Source organism: Aythya ferina (genome assembly GCF_964211825.1).
Source record: "Aythya ferina genome assembly, chromosome: 3".
Lineage (NCBI taxonomy): Eukaryota > Metazoa > Chordata > Aves > Anseriformes > Anatidae > Aythya > Aythya ferina.
The window spans coordinates 2,105,621-2,127,728 of NC_140298.1; the positions used below are offsets into that span (position 1 = coordinate 2,105,621).

At 41.8% G+C, this 22,108-nt stretch overlaps 1 protein-coding gene and 1 long non-coding RNA gene across 11 annotated transcripts in view; one reads left to right on the plus strand and one right to left on the minus strand.

Moving 5' to 3' along the window:
* RTN4 (reticulon 4) overlaps positions 1–22,108 on the minus strand; it is a 46,332-nt gene that overhangs the window by 13,200 nt on the left and 11,024 nt on the right. For 3 of the 10 annotated variants that reach the window (XM_084514066.1, XM_084514063.1, XM_084514062.1), the window contains 2 exons: positions 17,441–17,497; positions 14,169–16,616 (listed from right to left, as the gene is read on the minus strand). The exons of 2 other annotated variants lie outside the window; for them this stretch is intronic. In XM_084514066.1, the coding sequence (XP_084370192.1) occupies positions 14,169–16,616; positions 17,441–17,497 (2,505 nt within the window). Of the gene's footprint in view, positions 1–3,555; positions 3,714–8,050; positions 8,361–9,473; positions 13,111–13,857; positions 13,965–14,168; positions 16,617–17,440; positions 17,498–22,108 lie in introns of those variants that run through there. 5 more of the 10 variants (XM_084514064.1, XM_084514065.1, XM_084514070.1 and 2 more) reach the window with 5 other exon arrangements.
* Positions 2–7,631, plus strand: LOC311434141. Its single transcript, XR_014691287.1, has 2 exons — positions 2–2,152; positions 4,279–7,631. It is a non-coding gene; the product is annotated as an uncharacterized lncRNA (long non-coding RNA).

Sequence of the window (22,108 nt, forward strand, 5' to 3'; positions counted from 1 at the left end):
TTAAAAAAGATAAGAAATTAGTACAAGATACCTTTTGCATCCATATGAAAACAGAGAATGTCATTCACTTGACTGCTGAGAGTCATCACGAATGGAACTCGCAATCACTACCAAATGAGAGCTGAAATTACAACTAGAAATAGGTTATTGTAGCACTGCTTTTGCATTGGACTTCAGATTATTGGGATTATTGATGTTCGGATTACCTGAAATGTAATTGCTAAAATTTAAGAACAATTCTGCCCCTAAGCGATGTCAGAATTAATCTCTTCACCTGCAGTGCTGTGCTGTGCATAAGAACCACAGCAGTTTGCGCTTCATTTAATTTTATTTTTGTGGAGGCCACTTACTGAAGAGGTTAATTCTGATTCCCTGTTAGGACAAATGACACAGACATTAACAGATCCCTATGCCATGGTATCATTGCAAGTCCAACAGAGGCAAAGGCATCAACAGTTTGTTTTGTTTCCTTTTGACTGAAGAAGTTCCCTTGGGAGTATATGGTGTTGTGACAGAATGAGCCATTAAGAGAGACTAACCACACTCTAATTTCAATTCAGGACAAATCTGCTGTGCTACAAATGCAAAATACTCATTTATAAACCAAGTTTATTTTTTCCCTAAGTGACTGTCAGCTGAGAATGCTGTATTATGCCATTTTCAGCATCACCTTTTAAAGCAAACTACACCCTTGCGTAAGTCATAGGTAATGGCTTAGTGCATCAATTGCAGGCTTGTTTTTGTTTGGTTTTGGGGGGGGATGGGGGGGGAAGTTTGTTAAAAAATTTGTTCATGAAATCCACCAAACACATTCTCCATTGTACACAACTGTGCGGGATCACCTAGTCTGGTCTAGTTTTGTACTGCATGGTGAGATAACACAACAAAATTCACTCTTCATGGTTTCTACTTCCACAGCTGATTAGGCTTCACGAGAATAAATTCCTCTTCTGCATCAAAACTGCTTGTTAACAGTGGTAACGTAAGAGCTATTAAATGCAGAACTCAAGACAAATTACGAACAATTACTACTGTTACAACACAATCTTAGTAATCCTGTCCTGAACATTGCAGAAGTTAACTGTAAAATAGTGTATCACAATTCAGAACAGGATTCTTACTCTAAATTCCTGTAAACAAAGCAATTCAAAAACAGTGCGATTATTATTTCTTGCAGGATGAAAGTGTGCTAATGCACCAACATTAAACAACTTAGTAGACTCTTTAGGGCAACAACTACATAATCCTTTTGTAGGTACAACACAACAACGCCACTGGAGCAATTTCACATGTTTCAGAAGCTGACGTCCTTTCTTAATTATTTCTGTAGGGAAACCACATTGAGCAGCAGGCACTGCAAAAACGAGAACTCTGGTGAGAAACATAGGGAAGCCATTTTCATAATGCTAAATATTTTATCTAAATATTTAAATTACTGTATTGGTAGAAATTTCATCAAGCTCTACAGTCGGGTTATAGTTACACAAAGACTTTAAATTTGTCATAAGCCAAAACTGCTTTTGAAAGAAACAGTCTCAGCCCTCCGCCACTCAAGTCCCATTACTTTCTTCTGCAGGGCCATGCACAGAACTAGCCTGGCTCTCTGCACACAGCCAACAACCAGTGGGACAAATACAACAACACACCAACGAAGCAGTCGGCCAGATCAGATTCTGGATGCGGTTCACCACGTGACCCCACAGACATATGGGGTGAGAGATAGAGCAGCCGACCAAAGGAGGTGACACTGCTGCTCTCAGAACAGCATCAGTTTAAAGTCCTCGTCGAATTGCAGCCCAGCGTAGAGACCCGGTACTCATCTGGGTCTCTTCGTGCTACACAGCTGCACTGCTATCTTCCCTGTCAAACAAATGAAGCTCTAAGCCAAGGCAAGACAAGTACTTTTATTTACTATTTGTAAAAATCAATCAAACAAAAAGTAAGTCTCGGTAAAATTCCTTTGATATGAACTATAAACCCTACATTGAACAACTTTTTATTTGGTTTGTTTGTCTCTAATCACAGAAGTGTCTGTCCAGGTCTCTGTACACCTTACATGAGCGAATTCAGCATGCAGAAGTTGGCTAGGGATGAAGCTGTGAGCATGGCCTACAAAACACTGGGAACTGAAGAGCCCTTCCAAAACCGAGCCGTAAGTATCCCCAACGCTTGGGTGAGATTTTCAAAAATCATCTTGACAAAAAAACATTGGTGGACATTTTGCTCCTAAATCATGCAAAAATCTTTGATTTTTCTCCCTGAGTATTTGCTTCAGATACTGAAACTATATTTAGTTTTAAATGGTGCAATTTGAGCATCCATACATTAATATTAGGGTGACGCTCATGTGACACACTAAGCATGGCCATATTCTCCTTCCGCAGATGGCATTAGCTCTATCAATGCCATACTCCCTTCTCTGTAACACAATTTTAAAGCATCTACGCTGGTAGATGGTTCTTCCTGCTTCATAGGAAACCATGTGTTACAACTGGTAGCGTGTTATATCTGAACCCAGTTATAAAAATGTGAAGACAATAATTCATCTGTATGACAGTTTCCAAAATGGGAGAAATAAAGACAAATTGCTGGAATTAAAGCACACCATAAACACCAAATGGCTTCCAGCAACCTATCTTCAAGTCTTTTGTTCTCAGTAATAAGAAAAATCCCCAAGCTAGGACCTCCCAGACCACAGTTAAACTGCACAAGAAGACTTTTCCCCGTCACTCTGTCTCCACTCCATTTGGAAAAAGACCAAATCAACCTCCATGTCACGACATGTGTATCTTGTTTCATAGTGAATTCTTCAAAGGGAAATTTGGTGTTATATATCACCTGAAAAATGGAATTGTAATTTTTAGTCCAGAGACTAAATGGTGAAATTGATTTATTTTTTTTCCCAATTGATCTGAAACAGGTATTTGCATTTCTTTCTAAAGTAAAAGAAAAGGTTAAAAGCATTACTATAAGCAGCTTTCTGGTGTTAACTTAAACATAAGATATTCACAGCAGATTAAAAAAAAACAAACAAAAAAATGACTCCCAAGAACAGCACTGCCGAGCATGCCTCTTCTCACTGAAACTGTTTTAAGCTGTATTTTATACAACACGAACTATAATCTCATGCATTTAATGCAAGTATTCCAGGCCTATTCTAAAGCAAGAACAGCTGCCTACATTTGGTAAGCACGAACTGTCACTTGGCATATCTAAAAATAGTACTGCTAGCATCCGTGCCTTACATGCAGAACTCATCCAATTACATTTTGCTTATAAAGCAAGTGCCGTGATAGCAGGTTTATCACTGTATTTTTGAAGTATCTGCTTTCTTTCACAGACATTTATCTTAAAACGGAATCATTGTATACAGTTTTTTGATGACAAAAAATAGTGGTTTAATATATTTAACCTGACAATCCTCTTTAAAAAAAAAAAACACGAACCGAGTAATCCACTCTTTTTTTAGAAAGAGAAATTAAAAGCCTCAAGATCTACAACAGAGCTTAACTCACACGCATGAAACGAACCAAAAAAAAACAGGGGGGGACTAACCAATTTTGGCATCCATCTTGAGTTTGCTTGCATGCACCCAGATCTTGTACAGCTGACTACCCAGCGCCTTTTCACTTCCTGCTGGGGCGTTCAAAGGTCAGCAGATATACGCAACTGCCTGCCTGCTGGCTGCGTCTCGCTGCGAGCGCGAAATCTCGCAGGCAGGAGCAGGAGGCTGGCAGCCCGCAGCCAGGAGCCGCCCCTCTCCAAGTCCTTGGAACGCAGCTGCCAGGCAGAGATGCGTGCCTACAATGAACAACTACCCTGCACGCAGCCTTTAAGAACAAACAAACAAAGGGCTTCAGCACCATATAAAGACTATTTGTCTAACGGGAGAACGAAGATTTTAAAAAAAACACAAGCAGCGTGTGATTTACAAGCATTGGGTGAACAACAGCCGTTACACTAGAATCTTTCTGTAATCTGAAACACAAGCAGAAAATCCTTATATTCTTCAAATAATAGTCAAAATAGCTTAGACACATAAATAGAAGCCTTTTCTGGATCAAGTTAAGAAGAGCGTTGTACTAACACAGAAGTTGAATACAAGCACTGAGAACAAGCAGCTCCCAAATGCATCTATGGTGCTGAAGGACAACTGTCATCATGACCATGAGGACCACAGTAGGTAAATTGCTGCCAATTTCTTTTCAGAGCAGCACTTTCCAGCTCCTTTAATTAAACTTCTTATTCACTTATGACAGTGATTTCACATTTCCACAGATCCTTCGTGAAGAGTACCTGGCAGGCGAGGTCTGAAGCCACATTTCTCTTCCCAAGCTTGATCAAGCAGCTGTGGGGGCAGACTGGGCTGGAAAACCCCAGCCCCAGCAAGAAGTCAGGAGCGGAGCAGCGAGCAGCCAGCCCATAGCCCTGCAGAGCCCTAGAGCACTCACCTCTGGGGAGCAGCTCAGGTTCAGACCCAGAGGCACCCCAAAAAACTGGTCATTAGTTTGGAGGGCCTGCTGGAAAAGACATCTGCGTGAAAGGGAAGCCTGTGCTTCTCCTTGCTGCAGGAAGGCAGCTAGAAGGACACTACTTGCTGCTGGTGATGGAGTGGCAGGAATGCTAACCTGGAGACACTGCAAGCAGCACGCAGTCAGAGAGTGATGTCACACCCAGGTAACCAAACCAGAGCAGATCCCTGACCTTACAGTCCTGCCAGATATTGCCTACGTACTGAAATACCCCACCTGAAGCAATTTCAATCACACTACAGAGAAGGTCTTAAATGCGTCCCAATGGGTGGTCAAAGCCTTCCAAGCACAGGCCCCATTAGCACACTCGAGTTTCACATTTTAAAGACTTTCCACATCAAAATGACAAGGTTACCTTTTTTTTTTTTTTTTTCCCTCCAAGTTGTGGTTGCCATTGTAAGCAGGAGCAGTTACAGAGGGGGCTACTTTACCCTGATCAGATGCTGGGAGCCAGATGGGTCTTGCGATCACCTTGACCACCAAGTCAGCAAACACCAAACCAGCCCCAAGCTGCAAACACAGTGTGGTCATGGCATGACTGCATGTGGTGCCAAGCTTGTGGGGCCGGCTCCAACCCACAGAGCCTTCCCTGCCCTGAGGAGAGGCACTACAAAGAAGCACCAAGTCCAGCGGGACCGACGGGTCTACCTGCAGCCCAAAGGTCAGTCGGTGAGCCTGGATCATATACACCTTTCAGACCTGGCACATCTGCCCCACAATCCGCAGCAATGAAAAAAAGATACATATTCCACAAAGTACATGCTAGAATGAAAATAAAGTCCAACACTACCGGGTTACCCACCCCACAAATGCAAAGACTATCTAACAATTTTAATTGAGCCACTGCAGTACGTTTTCTTTCATTTCTACTTAATCGTAAACCCACAGATGCATGCCCTCATGCACAACATACGAACTGAGGAAACCATTCCGAAGTCCTGTTTACTCCTCATGAAATTTTTAAAAATCAAAGGCTGCATGAGCCTATGCAACCCTTTCCACCTTTTATGAAATCTGAACCAGAACTCAGAGATATTTTCAGTATACAAATCAAAAATGATAAAATAAAATACTCCTGGGATATCCTGGGTGTACAGCTGTGGTGTTCATCCTATATTACCATTATTCAGCGATTAAAACCTGACAACCCATTGAAATTATTAAAAAATAATAATCCATTCTAGACACTTCGGTACTGATTACTCCATGGGGGCTGTCTTTAAATGTGCTAAAAATAAAAGTGTTGCCATCCCCAGGGTAAACTTATTTCACCCTGCTTATCTCGATGATCAATAGCACAGGTTAGGGAAGTTTACCACTTTCACTGTGCTGCTTTCTCAATTACTACAGCTGTACCAGAAGAAACATGCATATCAAAAACAAGTTTAAGATTATTTTAAGTAGAAAGTAGTGCTCTAGGTGGAAAATCTATGAACCATACTTTTGGCTCTTCTCTGATTTTAGATTTGATTGTTACTTCATTTTTTAAAGTTTATTTTTAAGCCTGGAAAAAAGCATGTTGCAATATTTGCTTCCATATTTATTTTGTGGCAAGGCGAATAGTGTCATAGATCCCTGAACTTTACCCATCATTTTCCACACCGCTGGAGCCTGACCTAACAAAGTAAGAAAACATGAAAGAGGACTTCTTCATCTCTTCATAAATAAATCTTAACAGAAACCACACTGCACAGTCACAAAAGGAGAGGAACCAGACTGTTCTGCTTCCCCAGAAAACCTTCTTGCTCTGCTTCCATTTTCTTACAGACCCTGACTATACCAGTTGTATTATAATTAAACCTCAAAGCAGTAGGGACTTCCTTGGAGGGAGAAACAGGCACGAAAACAGCTTCCTCCACCTAACGGGATGCCATTCTGTAAGAACAAGAAGAGGAATTTAAAACACTTCTTCAAACCAGCACAAAACATACGTGAAGGACAGCTTTGGTTTTGCTTTGCCCATTTGTTACCACTCCCAGGACATGCTCATCAGGTCCACGCTTTGCATAGAAGCCCGCAGACCCCAGGCCACTGGCCTCCCCACAGCTCATCTCCCCTCCATGCAGTAGCAGCTCACAGCTTACAGGGCTTGGCGTAACCCCCTGAGTACCCTCCTGTGCGATAAAGGCACGCTCATGATTGACAACTCATTAATTTTAATCCAAGAAAGACTCTATTATTCTCAAGGCCTTGAATTCTGGGTTAGGAAACGCCTGCTTTCGGTTGCAGTGAGGGACGGACTACAGCCAATCCTGCTCGTTGGGTTGCAAAAGAAAGCCTGAAAATGGGGCCAAAGTGCCCAAAGGTAACTCGTTCAATTTTCACAGAATTCTTCCAACCCCACCCTCTTTTCAGTTTTTTAAACCCAAGAATTTCAGGCCTGACATAGGGAGCGCTGAACATTTAAAATAATTACACATTAATACATATTACAAAACACTGCAGGGTATTTTTTCCTAATATTTTACAGCCCTTTAATGAAAGCTTACAACTGAGAATGGTTGTCTTCAGGACAAAGAATTTTCACCTGCAGCACTTTTTTTCTACATATTCAAATTTTGATAGAGCATTTTACAGATTCTAGACAGCTGGCAATTTTGCCTGAGGGGGGAAAAAAAAAAAAAAAAAACGCAAATTTGAAACAATAGTTTTAAAGAAGAGGAAAACTTCCCAAATACAAGTACCAAGCACGACAGGGACCTTTAAGAAGTTTAGTATCCAGAGATAATTAAAATTTTTTAAAGCTTGTCTTGTTGATAAAGTTTGAAGATTATGTATTTGAATAAGGCTTAAACTCTTACACACTGAGCACTAATCACAGAGATCCACACAGATTTACAATGGTGATCTCCCATTGGTGGTTACAGGAACAAAGGTCAGCACCACGCTAATTTAAGGCTAGCTACTTATTTACCTGAAACAATTTGATATTAGACCTTTAAGTTCTCAAAATCTAGCACAGTTTTACCTAGAATCCAACAGAATTACAAAAAATCCTAAGCAAACACAATTAACAGTAGACCCCAAACATGGTATATACCAAAGGGAAAAAAAAAAAAACAGCCTGCTATAGCCTGCATGCAATTTCTCCTCATAAAATTACTGAGCTGCATGACCTGCAAACATGAGATTCTTTTGAGCTAATGGTTAATATTATTAAATTATTAATAACCTAGGAATTTCAACAACTAAAATCAGACTATGCTGGTATTTGTGCAATGCATACCAAAATAAGCTGTTCTTTAATACATTCTGTAGGACTGGAGAAGATCTGCAGTGCCACACAAGCTATTTCATCTACATAAATAATTTATTCTTTCTGCATTGCTCATATTTATCCATTCTAACCTACAGCTTTTACAATTTTTACATATACTACAAACAGAACTTACATCTTCAGATACATTTCACCATCAAATACATGCTACAAATACCGTTTGTTAAAAGCAACCCGCAGCATCTTTAGCTTAAAAAAAAAAAAAAAAAAAAAAAAGGAAAAAAGGTAAAAGAACAAATACCCTTATCCTTCCAACTGCTCGGCTGACTGTCCATCTCTCCCAGCGATCTACCCTCCAGCTGTGATTATCAATTATGCATACCAACAGGACAGCTGCAAGAGGAGAAATCTACAGCCCGGGATGGCAAACATGGGCTTCCCCAGCAGCGTCTGCAGTCTGCTGCTGCACTGGTGCTGCAGGAGGCCGGTCAGCTGACGGCGCGGGGTGTGGAGCACGGCTGACGCAGTGCGAGCTGTAACCAGGCTGCTAACGCTGCTCCGGCACCGAGGCAGGGAGGCAATCCCCGGCTGTTGCAGCCATTTGCTTCTCACTGTTCAACAGAACCGAAAAGATGCAGGGCGGAGGACGAGACCGCCGGCACCCACATGAAGGGAGGCAGCAGCTGGCTCGACCCCGCGGAGCAGCACCGGGAGCAGCAGCGGTGCAGCGAGGCTCAGCGCAGGTTAACAGAAGCCAGAGCACCCTAAGCAGCTTTTCACGACGGCGTGGAGCTCCAAGTGGCAATCCAACACAGGAGCATGAACAGATTGCTTTTCAAGCTATGGTTAAAGCACACTCACACATCTGCTCTGTGTAGGCTTTTCCCTCATTTTAAAAACAACTGTCTGGCTGCATATGTGACTAACAGACATCTTTGTAACGCACCTCTCCTGTTAAGTAAAACAAAAAAGCCTAAAGGAAAACACGGTAGGACCTTACCCATGCCTGTAATAAAAGCAAGGGGCTCATGAAGAATACAAGTCTTTTTTGCTGGTATCTTTAGTCGTCATGAACCTTTCAGACATATTTAATTTCAGTGGAGCACAGACAGAACAGCTATCTCGCCCTCTGCCTAATGCCTGCAGACTAACACCTCCTCTTTTAAATCAACATCCTATGTTGTCAGCTACAGATCTGACAATTAAATTTTCCCATCGCTTAAATAAAAATGAGAACAACCCATAGGTTTATACTACTAACGTGTAAGAAGAAATACAAAGTATTGCACAGACATGAGACGAGCAGAAACTAGAAACTCAAAATCTGAAAGAGCTGTGAGATCCATGTTGTCCTTCTGTTTTCCATTCATGTGGAAAAATGTATGGCTTTTCTCTAGCATGGAGTCTCTCTTTAATACTTGTGGCTGTCAAGAAGAAAAAGACACACTAAAAACTCCCCAGTGCTGCTCTAAAACCTCTTAAAAAAACGATAAGCTATTTTCAAAAGAATGAGAAAAGGGCATTCAGACATCTCCATGGAAATCCTGCAGAATGGCTGGGATGGGGATGCTGATCGCTCCATAAAGAGCCACTTTTAGTTTTCCAGTAGAAGAGACAATCTCACGTGGAGAAAGATTACCACAAAATTAACTGAAAACCCTATATATTGCTTCAATTACTACACAGATTTAAAGATCTTTTTATGGCATAATTGGTTACGTTCATTTTTAATTTATAGAAGATAGGCATTTTATTCTCAATTCCAACAGGCAAATCAAAACCCAGACCATAAGAGGGGCATGTGAAATGTACACTTTTCACCCTATAGTGAAAAAGTACAAAACATATCTAAAAACCTGCTTCTGTCTCTGAGCTGAAATTCCCAATAGCAACTAGAAGCCACCAAAAGCTGTGTTTCTCCCCTCACTCTTCAGATAGCTGCACTGTCACTAAATTAATTAAATCATCATGCTTTCAGAAAGTTCCTTCTGTCAGTTGCCAGATTTCTAGACACTCAACCAAAACCTCATCGCTTCTCCTTTGCCTTCCTTCCCCACATCCTTCTCCAGGAAGGCTCGTGCAGCACAGCGCTGCCCCAGCAGCAGGCGCTGAGCCACGCCGCCAGCCCTGCCTCCCAGCCCACAGGGGCACCATCTCCCTGGGCAGGAATTTCTCCCTGGCCTCCTCAGCCGGCATATCACTATTTGCGTACTCAGCCTTCATTGCTACCACTCCATGCAAATGATACCTAAAACAAAGTCAGAATGCCCCTGCGCTCACATCTCCCGTGCCAGGAAAGATTCACAGCCCCCTGTAATGCTACTCTGCATCTGCACTGTGCCCACAGTCCTGCCTAAGCTTCACTGTGTCTGCATGTTTCTGCCCCAACATCCAGGCTAGAGCTCCCCAGCCAACAGGCTGGTTACAGAACGATATTACCAAGCGACCCAGACAACGCAGACAGATGCAATCAAGTTCAAAGCGCGTCCCTCTGCTGATATACCTATGTTCAAAGGGACTGCACGGCTGCAGGGCGGGTGCCTTACTCACCAAACCGTCATTAAATCTCCACCAGCAGCTGCCTGTTATGTTCCTGACTTGGAGCAGGGGAACACTTGGATGGTTACCTGATTCTGCTCGCGCCTGACATGGCTCTCAGTGCTGGCCGCCCATCTGTGCTTCTGGGAAAGCTGATAATTTACCACAAACACTCCATTTTCTCCATAATTCTTCCACACCCAAAACGCCTCGCTCTGAACTCTGCAAAAGCCTTTACCTCTCAACAGGGGTGACCTAAGCTCCAATGAAACACAGCAGGTCTATGGCTTTCCTTCAGAAGGACTTCACTCAAGGTTTTTGCTTTTAATTCTTCCTGCTCCTCCCCAGAGTCTCTACGCTGGAAGAGAAGTCTCTATTTATGATGCCCTCAAGAGCCAAATAATCTAAAAATATAACCAGGTGAAAGTAAATCAAGATTTTATCTTGAATCAAATGTTATTTTACAAATAACCTGCTCCTGAAGGAAACTGATCCGAGGCATTCTAGGGTATTTTTCCCTCAGTCAAATAAAAAACAAAACCAATGCTTCCCATCTGCTGAACTGCTCTACCTAAGTGAGCTACAAATAAACAGAAATGAACCAAGTGGATGCAGTGCTGGTGCAAGACAGCATTTCTAATTTCTTTTACACTTCATGTAACAGCAACAACCTGGCTTGCTGTTGCAGAACCACAGGATGTATTTTATTTCTGCCCTTACTGTCTGGGAGTAAAAAGAAAAGCTTTGCCACCAATACCACTCAGCTACCCTCTCAGAGCACAATAAATGCGCCCCCTCAAAAAGATATAAAATACGTAAGGTGTCAGTACTTTGCTGTATTTTTGTAATTCAAGTACTGAGCACTGTTAGCACATACAAATAAGAGCTGTGTAATCCTGTACAATCTAGTGTTAACCCCAGCACATCCAAACACACCTGCAGAGAACAAAAAGCACCACGAAACATGGGTTTCCTGTGAAACTGACTGCCTGACAATCAACTTCTCAAAGCCATTTCTTAAACTTCCTGCAACACTTGGCACGAACAGTCTGAGTAATTTAAAATGCCTGCATAGTTACACTGAGGTACACAACTACGTGTCACGAACACGAGTTTAGGTTTTGGGGACTCTACGGCATACTTTGAGTTTGCAATTTGGTCAAATAAAGAACTCTGTGCGCCATGCATCAAAAAAAGATTATGGAATGGTGTTTTTCTATCGTATTCATGCGAACTAACTGCCTGTATCCGGAAGTAAATAGCTGTTATTGTGAAGAAAGTCTGCACAACAAAAGGGCTAAGCTTTGTAACAGGTTCCAACTCTGCGAATATTAAGTGAACTTCAACATGTCAGAACTTCTCAAAACCTTGAACGCAATCCTCTGGAAGTCATATTGAGCTCCTGTTCCTTTACAAACACTAGGTGGCATCAAAGCCCTCTTTAATGAACATGCTGTAAAAGGAGTGCCCACAGCCCCCGCTGCACCACAGCCCTACACACACCCCCATGGGAACAAGGCCTGAGCGAAGCTGCAGCTGCTGGGGACAAGGAGGGAAGGGCCCCTCTGAGGGCACAGCAGTTTTACAGAGATGGAAAATACAGGTTTTAAAGCCCAGTCGGAGCAGCAGGGTTATCTGCTAAAAAGCTAATACAGCCCAAATTGAAAAATGAGGGAAAAAAAAAACAAACACGCTTTTCATGATCTCTTAAGGCGACACTCGAGTGTTCAACAGTCATAGGCACTGGTGTTGCAGAGTGGTCTTTGCCCTTGAAACTACTCTAAGTAGTAACATCTTAAATGGAGATAGGCTTCTTTAGTTTAGTTCTGAATTACTTTGGCAATTTTTTTAAAATCTGTGCCGCCATGAAGTACACGGCCCCTGTGGTCTGACACCATTACAGAACACAACAGGCAGCCCACAGCTCTGTCAGGCAGCATTAAACAAACCCAGTGCTACCGGCGAGGCTGTTAAAAGCTTTGTGTGCTTTACTGGGGTGATGGTTTTTATTAAAAAACATAATCTGCAGTCATTTTTGGGTTGCTGTTGGCTCCCTGCAGTCCACTGGGACAGTCAGAAGTTACAGCTGCAGGTGCACAGAGGCATGCTTGCATTTAGGTCAGCTTTCAACAAACAGGAGCGGTAAGTATTTGAGAACATCACAATACAGCTAGACTCAGAAGCACACACACACACATTCACTCCTGGCCCTGTGAATGACCCCCCTTCCTTTCTGATAGAGTGGGAAGCAACTAAGTGTTCTTTGCTTTGTTACTCTGTCTGCTACTTTGTGTTTAAGTAATTGGGTATTAAAATCAAATTTTATTCAAGGCTTGTGGTCAGAATCTGGAGGCAGGTCCCAGAAGCGCAGTTCCATGTTCCATAACACAGTAACCATGAGCAAAAAACAGCACATACTTTAAAAAGCAAACATAAATCTAGAAAAAAAAAAGGCTGATTTTCATTTTGTATTCTCATCTATTTAACTTTAAGAAAATGTTCCTCTATAATAAGACAGAAAATTATTTTTTCTTCCCAAGCAATACAGCATATCAAAAAGTACAACTGCTTTATAGGGTGAATACAACCACTGACAGAGACTGCAGACAGCTCCCCAGTTCCCAGCCCCCTGCCTGGCCCAGCTCCTGCCCCTCAGCTAACATAGAAGCAGGACAGATGGGTGCCCTGTCACAGCATCGTGCCACTAGACAGGAGAACGCAGACAGTCTTCAACTCCCTCCTCTGCTTTCATGCGCAGTTCCATACAGACAGAACAGCAACAGCTGTGTCCTTGTCAGACCCAAAAGCTTCCTGTTAAAAGAACTAACAAAAAAGCTAAAATATATATACATGTAACATTCAGGGTTCCTTTTTGTTTGTTGGTTTTAATCTCTTAACTAACATTTTAAATAAATAAGGCTTTTTGCCCAAACATTTGATTTTATTATAAAAACATAACTGTGCTTTCTGCAGTAATAGGTTTTAGTGGGAAAGCTTCTGGTGCTAGACTGTAAAGCAGCAGCAGAGTACTGTGACATCAGAAAGCAAAGTACTCCTCTGGTCTACAAGAAGCTGGAGCTCCACAATCCACACAATCCATTCAGTGTAGAATGCAAGGGAAAATTGACAGCAGTCTTATCCTTTCTTAATTCTCTGAAATATTAACTACGTTGAAATGCAAGTCCCACATGAAAGTTATCATCTCTGCTGTATGTAAACCAATTTTAATGTTTGCAGGATACTGAACTTCTTACTGGCCACTTTCCTACTAAACTGAACAAGTAACTCCCTCATGTGTGCTGTTTATTTTAAACCACTGGCCTTGATATAATAAAAGCTGCAAGTCATGTTGAGTGGAGCTGTATGGTTCCTTTTCCATATTCCAAACGCAAGTTATACATATCACAGCAAAAATTATATTTTCCTAGATTTCAAAGTCTGATGATTAACTGAATTCTGTATAAAAAGAAAAACACCCTTCAAATTGTGCACATGGAGCAGACTGAGACACCAGATTCTGCTTACTATCATGTAGTAAGAGCAAATTTGGAAGGCCATCTAATGCCCAACCTGCAGACAATCACAGAAGAGCTTGCAGTGAGCAGTGACTTATTTCTGTGTCAACAGATCACCAGCAGGAGAACTGAAGGAGAAACCTGAAGACAGCGAGTCCAGCCCTGATAAACAGGAAAAAAAAAAAAGTACTAAAGCAGTCAGAATATGAAAAAGCTAAGAGTGCAGGCACTAACATTTTTGTTACCCTCAACCTATACAGGGAAGTTTGCAGAACATGACTTAAAAAAGATTAAATCATGACATGCTTAAGTGTAGCTAAAGAATTACAAAGATTAGTGAACTGCAAGACAGTGTACACAGATTACCTGAAGATTTACTCAGCTTTGCTGAAAATACAGCAGTAGGCTTTTCCTTTTCTTTAATTGAAGCAGCTTCTCTCTCAGCTTCCTTCTCAAAAGCTTCTGGTTTTACTACACTGACTATCTCTTTTTCAGTGGATACAGGTAAGGTATCTGTGGCTGGTAAGGACAATATGGATGCTTCAGGCACTTCTCTGTCCACTGCCTCCAAGGACTTTTTCAAGACACGAGCATCTTCTTCAGCTTTAACTTCTACATTCTTTATAGACAGATCACAGGGTAGCTCTGGGCAAGGCAACTGCCCCTTCTCATCTTTGATCTCATTACTGATACCTTCGCTTTCATCTTTGTGCATGATTTCTCTGTCAGCAACTTCTGCCACAAATTCGGGAACAGTTTTAGGATCAACTACCATCACAAAGTCTTCTGCTACTGAGATTGGGGAAGACTCTGTGGATGAGAGACCTTTGCTGTCTCCTGTTTTTGGTTCTGTAGCAACAGATACATCAGCTGAGTAAGTCATAGCATTCAGCTCTTCCATTTGAAGGGGAATCTTCTCTACCTTAGCTATTTTTGTAGGTGTTGGCTCAGATGGCTGCGTGGCCACACTTTTGGAAGAGTCCAGTTCGGCTGGGAAAGACTCCAGATAAGGCTTGCCTGGGGCAGCTACTGAATCTACAAGTTGTTCTTCATGTTCATCATCAGTTACAATGCTCTCAGTTGATTTACTTTTTAAGATGAGAGACTGCTCTTCACTTTCTTTCTCAGGAAAGTCAGATATCACCTCGCTATTAAACAAGTCAGATTTTCCAAACTGTGAAGACAGTTTTTCAACAAACTCTTTGTGTTCAGGCACATCCTGAGAAATGCATTCTGTTACTGGCATCTTTGAATAATCTGTTAAAGATGAAGAAGCAGATTCACCAGAGACCTTTGTTTCCTTAATTAAGTCACATGCAATAGATATATACGGAGTCTCTGTATCTTCAGGACTGGCACTACTCTCACGATCAGCTTTAAGTGTCAATTCCTCTTTTGCTTCTTGGGCCTTTGTCGATGGTACATTCACTGCTTCCTGGTATAAGGGAGGTTTTTCTGCCTCTTGCTTTACATTCTCATAATTAGCAGTAGGAATAAATGTTTCTAATGGGGAAGCTTCAAGCTGCACAGTAGATGTTTCTGTACCAGCAGTCCCACTGCTTAGCGGGGCTTCCATGACAATATCAGGCAATACTGGTGATGGAGCAGCTTCCGAGCCTTCGAATGAGGGGCAGAGCTGCGTCACAGGTTTCAGAGTCTCTTGTACTGACTCGGAGGTTTGAACTAAATCAATCTTCGTTTCATAAGCAAGTTTGGTACATGCCACATCATGCATTTCACTTTCATATGCTTCTTGTACTAGATCAGGAGTAAGACCTTCAGGCATACTCGCTGCAATGTCAGATAGCCTATCAGCAGTGCTATCTGTTTCAGCATAGTCAGCTTCCTGGCCTTCCTGCTTGCCAACTGCTCGAGTACTAAAATCACCTTGTTCTGTGTTCTGAGCTTTCATCTCTGCAATTTTTTTCTCGTCATCGGTTCTATTTTCTGAAGTGCCTTCCTCTAGTGGAGAAAGAGATTTGACTTTGTCACCATCAGGAGTTACAGAGGCTTCAAATTTAGTGCAAGTGATGTAAGTCTGAGGAGGCTCTTTTACAGCTTCTGGGGTACTTGGGAAGGAGAGATCTTCAGCACTGCCTTCACTCTCTCTTTCATAATCCTTCTGCACCACCAGCTTATCTACACCGTATTTGTTATCTAAACTGCTTTCCACTGTGCCATCTATCTTACTTCCAACATCCTCTCTCAAGCTGCTCAGTCCATGACTAGGACCTTTTAATTCCCATATTGGCTCATATGGTTTGAAGTCTACATATTCTTCCCTCTGAACAGTGTCTTTTTTCAATGCTCCCTTTTCACCATAATCACCACCTTTGTACTTGTCTTTGTTATAGAAGATATCTTCCTCAATTTTCTCAGACAAATCTTCAGGAGATTCTGGAGACATTTTCAGCTGCTGTGCAGGCATTTTCTCCAGGTTACATAATTCTTTAGGGCCCTCTAGCTGCATTTCTTCTTCAGCTTGAGATAAAATGGCTGCTTCTGCTTTAGCGAATGGGGGTTCCATTTCTGAGTATTTCATCTTAGAAATGTCTTTGTTTCCCTCAGCAAGAAATGGATTTGTTATGTTTTCCATTGTTTCTTTACAAATCTCACTTGCATTTTCTCTGTAAATGCCTCTTGCAGGTAATCCATCTGAGAGTTTATCAAAGGCTGTGTGCTCTTTAAAGGGATCAGCTGAGAGAGGAGAGAAGGAGGGAAGAGAAGCAGCAGTATCAAGTGGGACTGCAGTAAAATCCTCTTGACCAAGTGACTTAGCGCTACCTGGCTGCTCCTGCAAGTCCATAACTTTTTCTGTGACCGTGGACAGAAAGGAAAGTTAGAGAATGCAAGTGCTCTTAAAGTCAATGCAAATTTTCATGACAAGTTCACATGATGTTAGTTATGGAGAGGTTCTGAGTTCTGTAACAGATATTACTAGCCAAAAAAACAAAGTATCGTTTAAAGTATGCTATTCTATTTCATCTCTTCTAGCAGAGAAGTATGCAGGAAGTAGGCTAGAGAAGCAGCAACTTTTTGCAGTGCAAAGATCACAGTAAAGCTGAAGATGCCAGACAAGTACAGAGCATCCAAGTATAGCAGGCAATATTGTCAAAGTGCAGAGGGAAAAGAAACAGAAAGAGGGTATGTCCATACACTTGTGCATAAATATATGCACAGACGTGCATGCCAGTAAGAATTTTTTTCCATTTTTTGTTTAAATAATGGGAATTTGGTGGACAATGTAGCTAACAAAACCCACTAAAAATATATAAAATTTTACTTTTATGAAGTACTGCAGAAAGTTACTATGGATTAATTCTTTCTGCTAAATCAATAAAGCAACTATGCTTTAATGTGCTAACCCGCTAATAGTATCAACTGCTCTCTTACATCAAGGGTCCAAGAACTCACAGATGGCTGTAGTTTGTTTACAGAACAGTTTACCATGTAAATAAATGAATACGTATTAAAATATTGAACAGATCAACGGAAAATTCAAAACTGAAAAAGAATGAGAGGTGCTATTCTTGGACCCATGCTGACTTTTAGTAAAGGCAAACTCATTGGAAAGAGTTAATGAGATCAGATCAGAAATGCAGGATGTATTCAGACAAAGGTGAGCAGAAAGAACTTGCCTGCAGAGGAGTGCATCAGAGGCGCAGATGTAGCAGGAAGAGCAAAAAGGGTCTCATCTGAAAAACAAACAAATAACCTCAGCAGAAATAAAGGCTAAATAGTTTGATGGGGGAGAGGAAGGGGAAAGGGAGGGAGCAGCGAGCAAGTAGTTCCCAGTACCTAGACAGGCATGTAGCCAACACCCACACAGAACCTCCGAACTAGATACAAGCCAGGTAATTTGGGAGAGTCAATGTTCAGAGTTCTCCCTTTGCAACAGGATCTTTACTGAGGTAACTGAAGGATCTCCACCCTTCAAGCCAAGGTCCAGTTTAGGATAAGATACACACCAGCAACTATTTTTTATTTTCGTTATTCAAACTTGCATACTACCAAGCAGTTTTACTACCTCCATCATCAGAAAAATCACCTGCCATTGACACACTGTCCTTAACCTACTCCCTTTGTCAGAGGGTTTCCTAGCTCTTAATATTTGTGAGAACAGCAGGGATAACAAGACTCAACCAAAAATTCTGAAAAGTTAAAAAGAGTAAAGCTCTGAAACTCTCCAGAGAGTGCTGATCTGGTAACAGTGCCTGTACTCCTAGTCACTATTTGCATTATGTTATAATGTAGACAAACTTCCAAATGAAGGCGTTCTTAAATCTTTCTTTGTCTTGAGTCAAGAAGACTATTTGTTTTTCTAAATTTGTATTAACCTTAATATTTCACTAGAGAAAGTTCCAGACCTCCAATTACAACCCAAAGAGCTAAGTAAATATAAGGAAGGGCACCATGCTCCAAAGGTAAGATAGTCACTCATAGTCACTCTGCTTCACAAATGCATGTCAAGAAGCCAGAGGATCCCAGAGTTTCAGATTTTACACTACCTGAAATAAAGGCATAACTATATTTTACAAAGCTGCATTAAACATTTAATGAAAGCCCAGTTTAGAAGCAGCAATGTCAGTAGGAACTAAACAAACCAAAACCAGTCTTCCTCTATATTCAAGTCAGCAGCAGTATTTTTCCCAGATCTGTCATGGCCTGTTGGCATTACATCAATGTAAAAATAGTAACATTTAGGTAACTATCTTTTAATTCAAAAACTTCATACACTCTTCAGAATGAGAGTGCTAAAGAGTATTTGCAGTTTGCACTGATTGCATTTCCAGAATTGAAAATTATTTCAAAGCATTTCAATTAGATTTTCAATTTCCAGTCTAGACAACATCAACAATCTTTAGTTTTATTTGCCTGGACAAAGATCAAGTATAAAGAAGCTGAGAACACATATCGTAATTAAAAGCAAAGCGAAATAGAATCAATTGCTTTCAAATGATGAAAGGCAAGGAATGAGAAACATGGTGAGTCCAACAGAGTATAGAGAATAATCCAATGAAGACATTATGGTCATTCAGCGTTGAACCAAGACTTTCTCCAAAAGCAATGCCACTTCAAGAACCTCATGACCTGTTTGGCTTACTCAAATTATTCCCAACTGCAGTTTTCCAAAAATCAGAAGCGTTTGCACAACCTACATTTCCTGTCACAATACAACCAGTCATTTTTGTTTTGCAGAACACTTATCTTCAAGTGATGTTTAGAATTCACAAACCATGACAAGAGTAATAAAATTGGAGCATAGGACTCAGTATTTAGAAGCTTCCTTAACTCCTGCCAGGCTAAAGAGGGCCTCTGTTCCATCTTCTGGAAATTACGTTTTCCTATTAAGAACCACAGAGTGCAACCTCAATTCCCAATTTAAAACTTGTTAAAACAGTGCTACAGTTCAGTGGCAGCAAAAGCTTTTAAGGATCAAACCCACACCCGAGGACAGCTGACCAATCTGATACCACAGGTCACAGAACTGCAGCACCCACCCACACACCGCCTGTCCTTTATTTTGGGAGATGCTCAACCCGCGGGCCTGGGCTCCCAGCCATCTCTTCAGCCAGGTGCTGACCCCCCTGCAGAGCCCGCTGCCCAGCCACGCCACCAGGCCTGGAGCGAAACACGGGGCTTCACCGAAAATACAGCCTGAGCAATCAGTCCAGAGCACTGCTCTGCTTTCCTGAAAATGATGCCAAAAGCAGGAACATCAAGTATTTTCCTTCAGTCTCTAGTGTGCCCACTGTGTCAAGGGCCACTGTTGAGCTTTAGATTTGGCCTCACCCTTTGCACCAAGAAGCAGCACTCTCTTATCCCCCAGCTTTATGCCTAGAGGGACTGAGCAAGTAGCACCTCCCAGCCGTAAATACGGAGCTCTGTCCCTCTTTTTGCATGCCAGATGCTGATCCTACTGAAACATTTCATACCACTTGGTTACATGGATCAGCAGTGCCTGCATATCCCTGAGCCAAGGCCAACATTTCTTATCACCTCACCTCTTCCCTGCCCATGACACACTCCCCTTGGAGCACTGCACACACAAACACCAGGTCCAAAGCCTCAAGGGAGCTGCCACGTGCCAGCTCACCAGGAAGCTGGCAACAAGGAGCACTGCTCAGTGTGCACCTTCCCCCAAAACACACACTCATCTCCTCCAGGCCGTGCTGGAACAGCAAATCTATGTTTGCTGGAAAGGATTTACACTTGGGAGCAGAGGAGATGGGAAGGGAAGCAGGATGGACTTGAAGAGACTGTACAGCGCAGCATCAGGAGAGAGACAGGCACTGGAAGAAAAGGATCTCACCATGGGGAAACCAAGCACAAGCCAAAGAAGCGGGGATGCAGAAAATCTAGAAATAGAAGGGTGAAGAAAGAAGACAGTCTGCTGGGGTAAGGAGGTGAAGAGGAAATCTTTTTAATGCTTCACAACCCCAGCAAGAGAGGTTTCTGCTGAGGAACACTGATTTTAGCAATGCGATCCCTGATTTTGGAGTGGTGCATTGAGACAGCACAACACAGGAACTCGCAGGTTTGGCCTCCATTTACTCAACACAAACACACAATAGCCACGCAAGTCACTGAACTCCCAGCTTCTCTTAATGGAAGGATATTATGCCCACACCCATACTTTACTTTTCACACATAGCTGGAGTGTGAAAAGGGATTATATAAAAGCAGTATTTCCTAACCAGCCAAGGAGAACCACCCACTTGCCCTCCATCCACATCAGAGCAGCATTTTTCCTGCCAAAAGGAAGATAACACGAGGACCATTTCCTGCTGTTGGCCCTGTCTAACACCTCCAGGCACGTGGGGGGGAACAGAGTAGGCCCTCTACAACTCATGACTGCTGAGGGAACCACCCATTCTCTTCAAACTGTAGCTCAAATGACTGAAGGGAACGAGTTTTTTCCAGCACTGACATTTGCACTGAAGAATCTTTACCTGTGATATAAGAATTGGAGGTAGAAACCTTTCAGAAACAACTCCGGGGGTGCTTTGCCTTGGGTGCTGGAACCAGGGGCCAGTCCCACAGAAGTTCCAGCACAGCCTGTACTTTGGAACACATGGGAGCTCAGATATAACTTTATGACAGCCCATCAGCATTGGTCATGTAATACAGACCTGTGGTATCACGCGCTGAACAGCCCTTAGTGCAGATTTGCCCGGGTGTTTTTGTTCTGCTCAAATACCAGACTCGAGCTCATGCCTGAGCCGACTGAGGAATCTGAGGTGACTTTATCAGGTACTATCCAGAGCATGCTTCATTAAGAACAACATTCTTACCTAGATTTTAGTTTCACAAACCCCTAAGAAATATTTTTAAATACTGGGGGAGGGGGAACAGCCAGACAGGAACAAGACTTCAAAAGCTTTCCCATCACACCCCCCATCCTCACAGGCTAGCAGCTATGCAATAAATCAAGAGAATACAGGGTAGCTGTAAATTAAGAATGGGATTGTGCAGGTCAAACTAAAGATTAAAATATAATATTTCACTATGCACATACGTATCCAGCAAAGGAGCCGTGCAAATTTATTTATGGTCCAATTTAAGCTTCAGTGTAGCTTTTTAAAAACAACCACCCATGTATGTGAATATATCACCCTAAGAGGAGAGGAGAAAAAGAACGTTAACACATTAATGCACAAAGTGATTCATTTTGATCTTTCTTTAAATGACTCAGCAAATTTTACCTTGACTTTATACAAAATATTGCCCCGCCCCCAAAAAAAGTGCAGCTCTTCCTTTCATTAGCACGAACCCTCACACTCAAAAGCTCTGTAAAATTGTTTCAACTAAAATGTAAGTTCCACTAACATAAAACTGATTTATGTTTTTAATTTATGTTTTGTTTAAAAATAAAAAAGTGAGATGGCAACATACCAATGAAGCATCATTTAAAACTCACATTCTGATTTTGTACCAATTCCCCTGCTAACCAGGGTTGTTATAGGAAACCATTATTATCAGTTTAAACTGAAACTGGTTAATACCAAATTTTCGGAAAAAGAGCATAGAATTAAATGAAGAGAAAGATTTCTGAGACAACAAAGAGAAAGTGAAGTTAGCTGCAAAACACTTCCAGAGAAAGAGAAAAACATTTTAAAATGAAAAAGTAGTAAACTGACAGTTCCTGTGAAAACACATTAGCCCAAAAAATGAATTTTCTTCAAAATATACTTGCCACAAGAAAGCAGCAAGCAGAGGACTTAAGTCTAGTCACAGAAAAAAAAGAACTGAGAAGAACACGCTTTGTCCCCATTGCTGGATTTTTGGTAACAAATGCACCTATC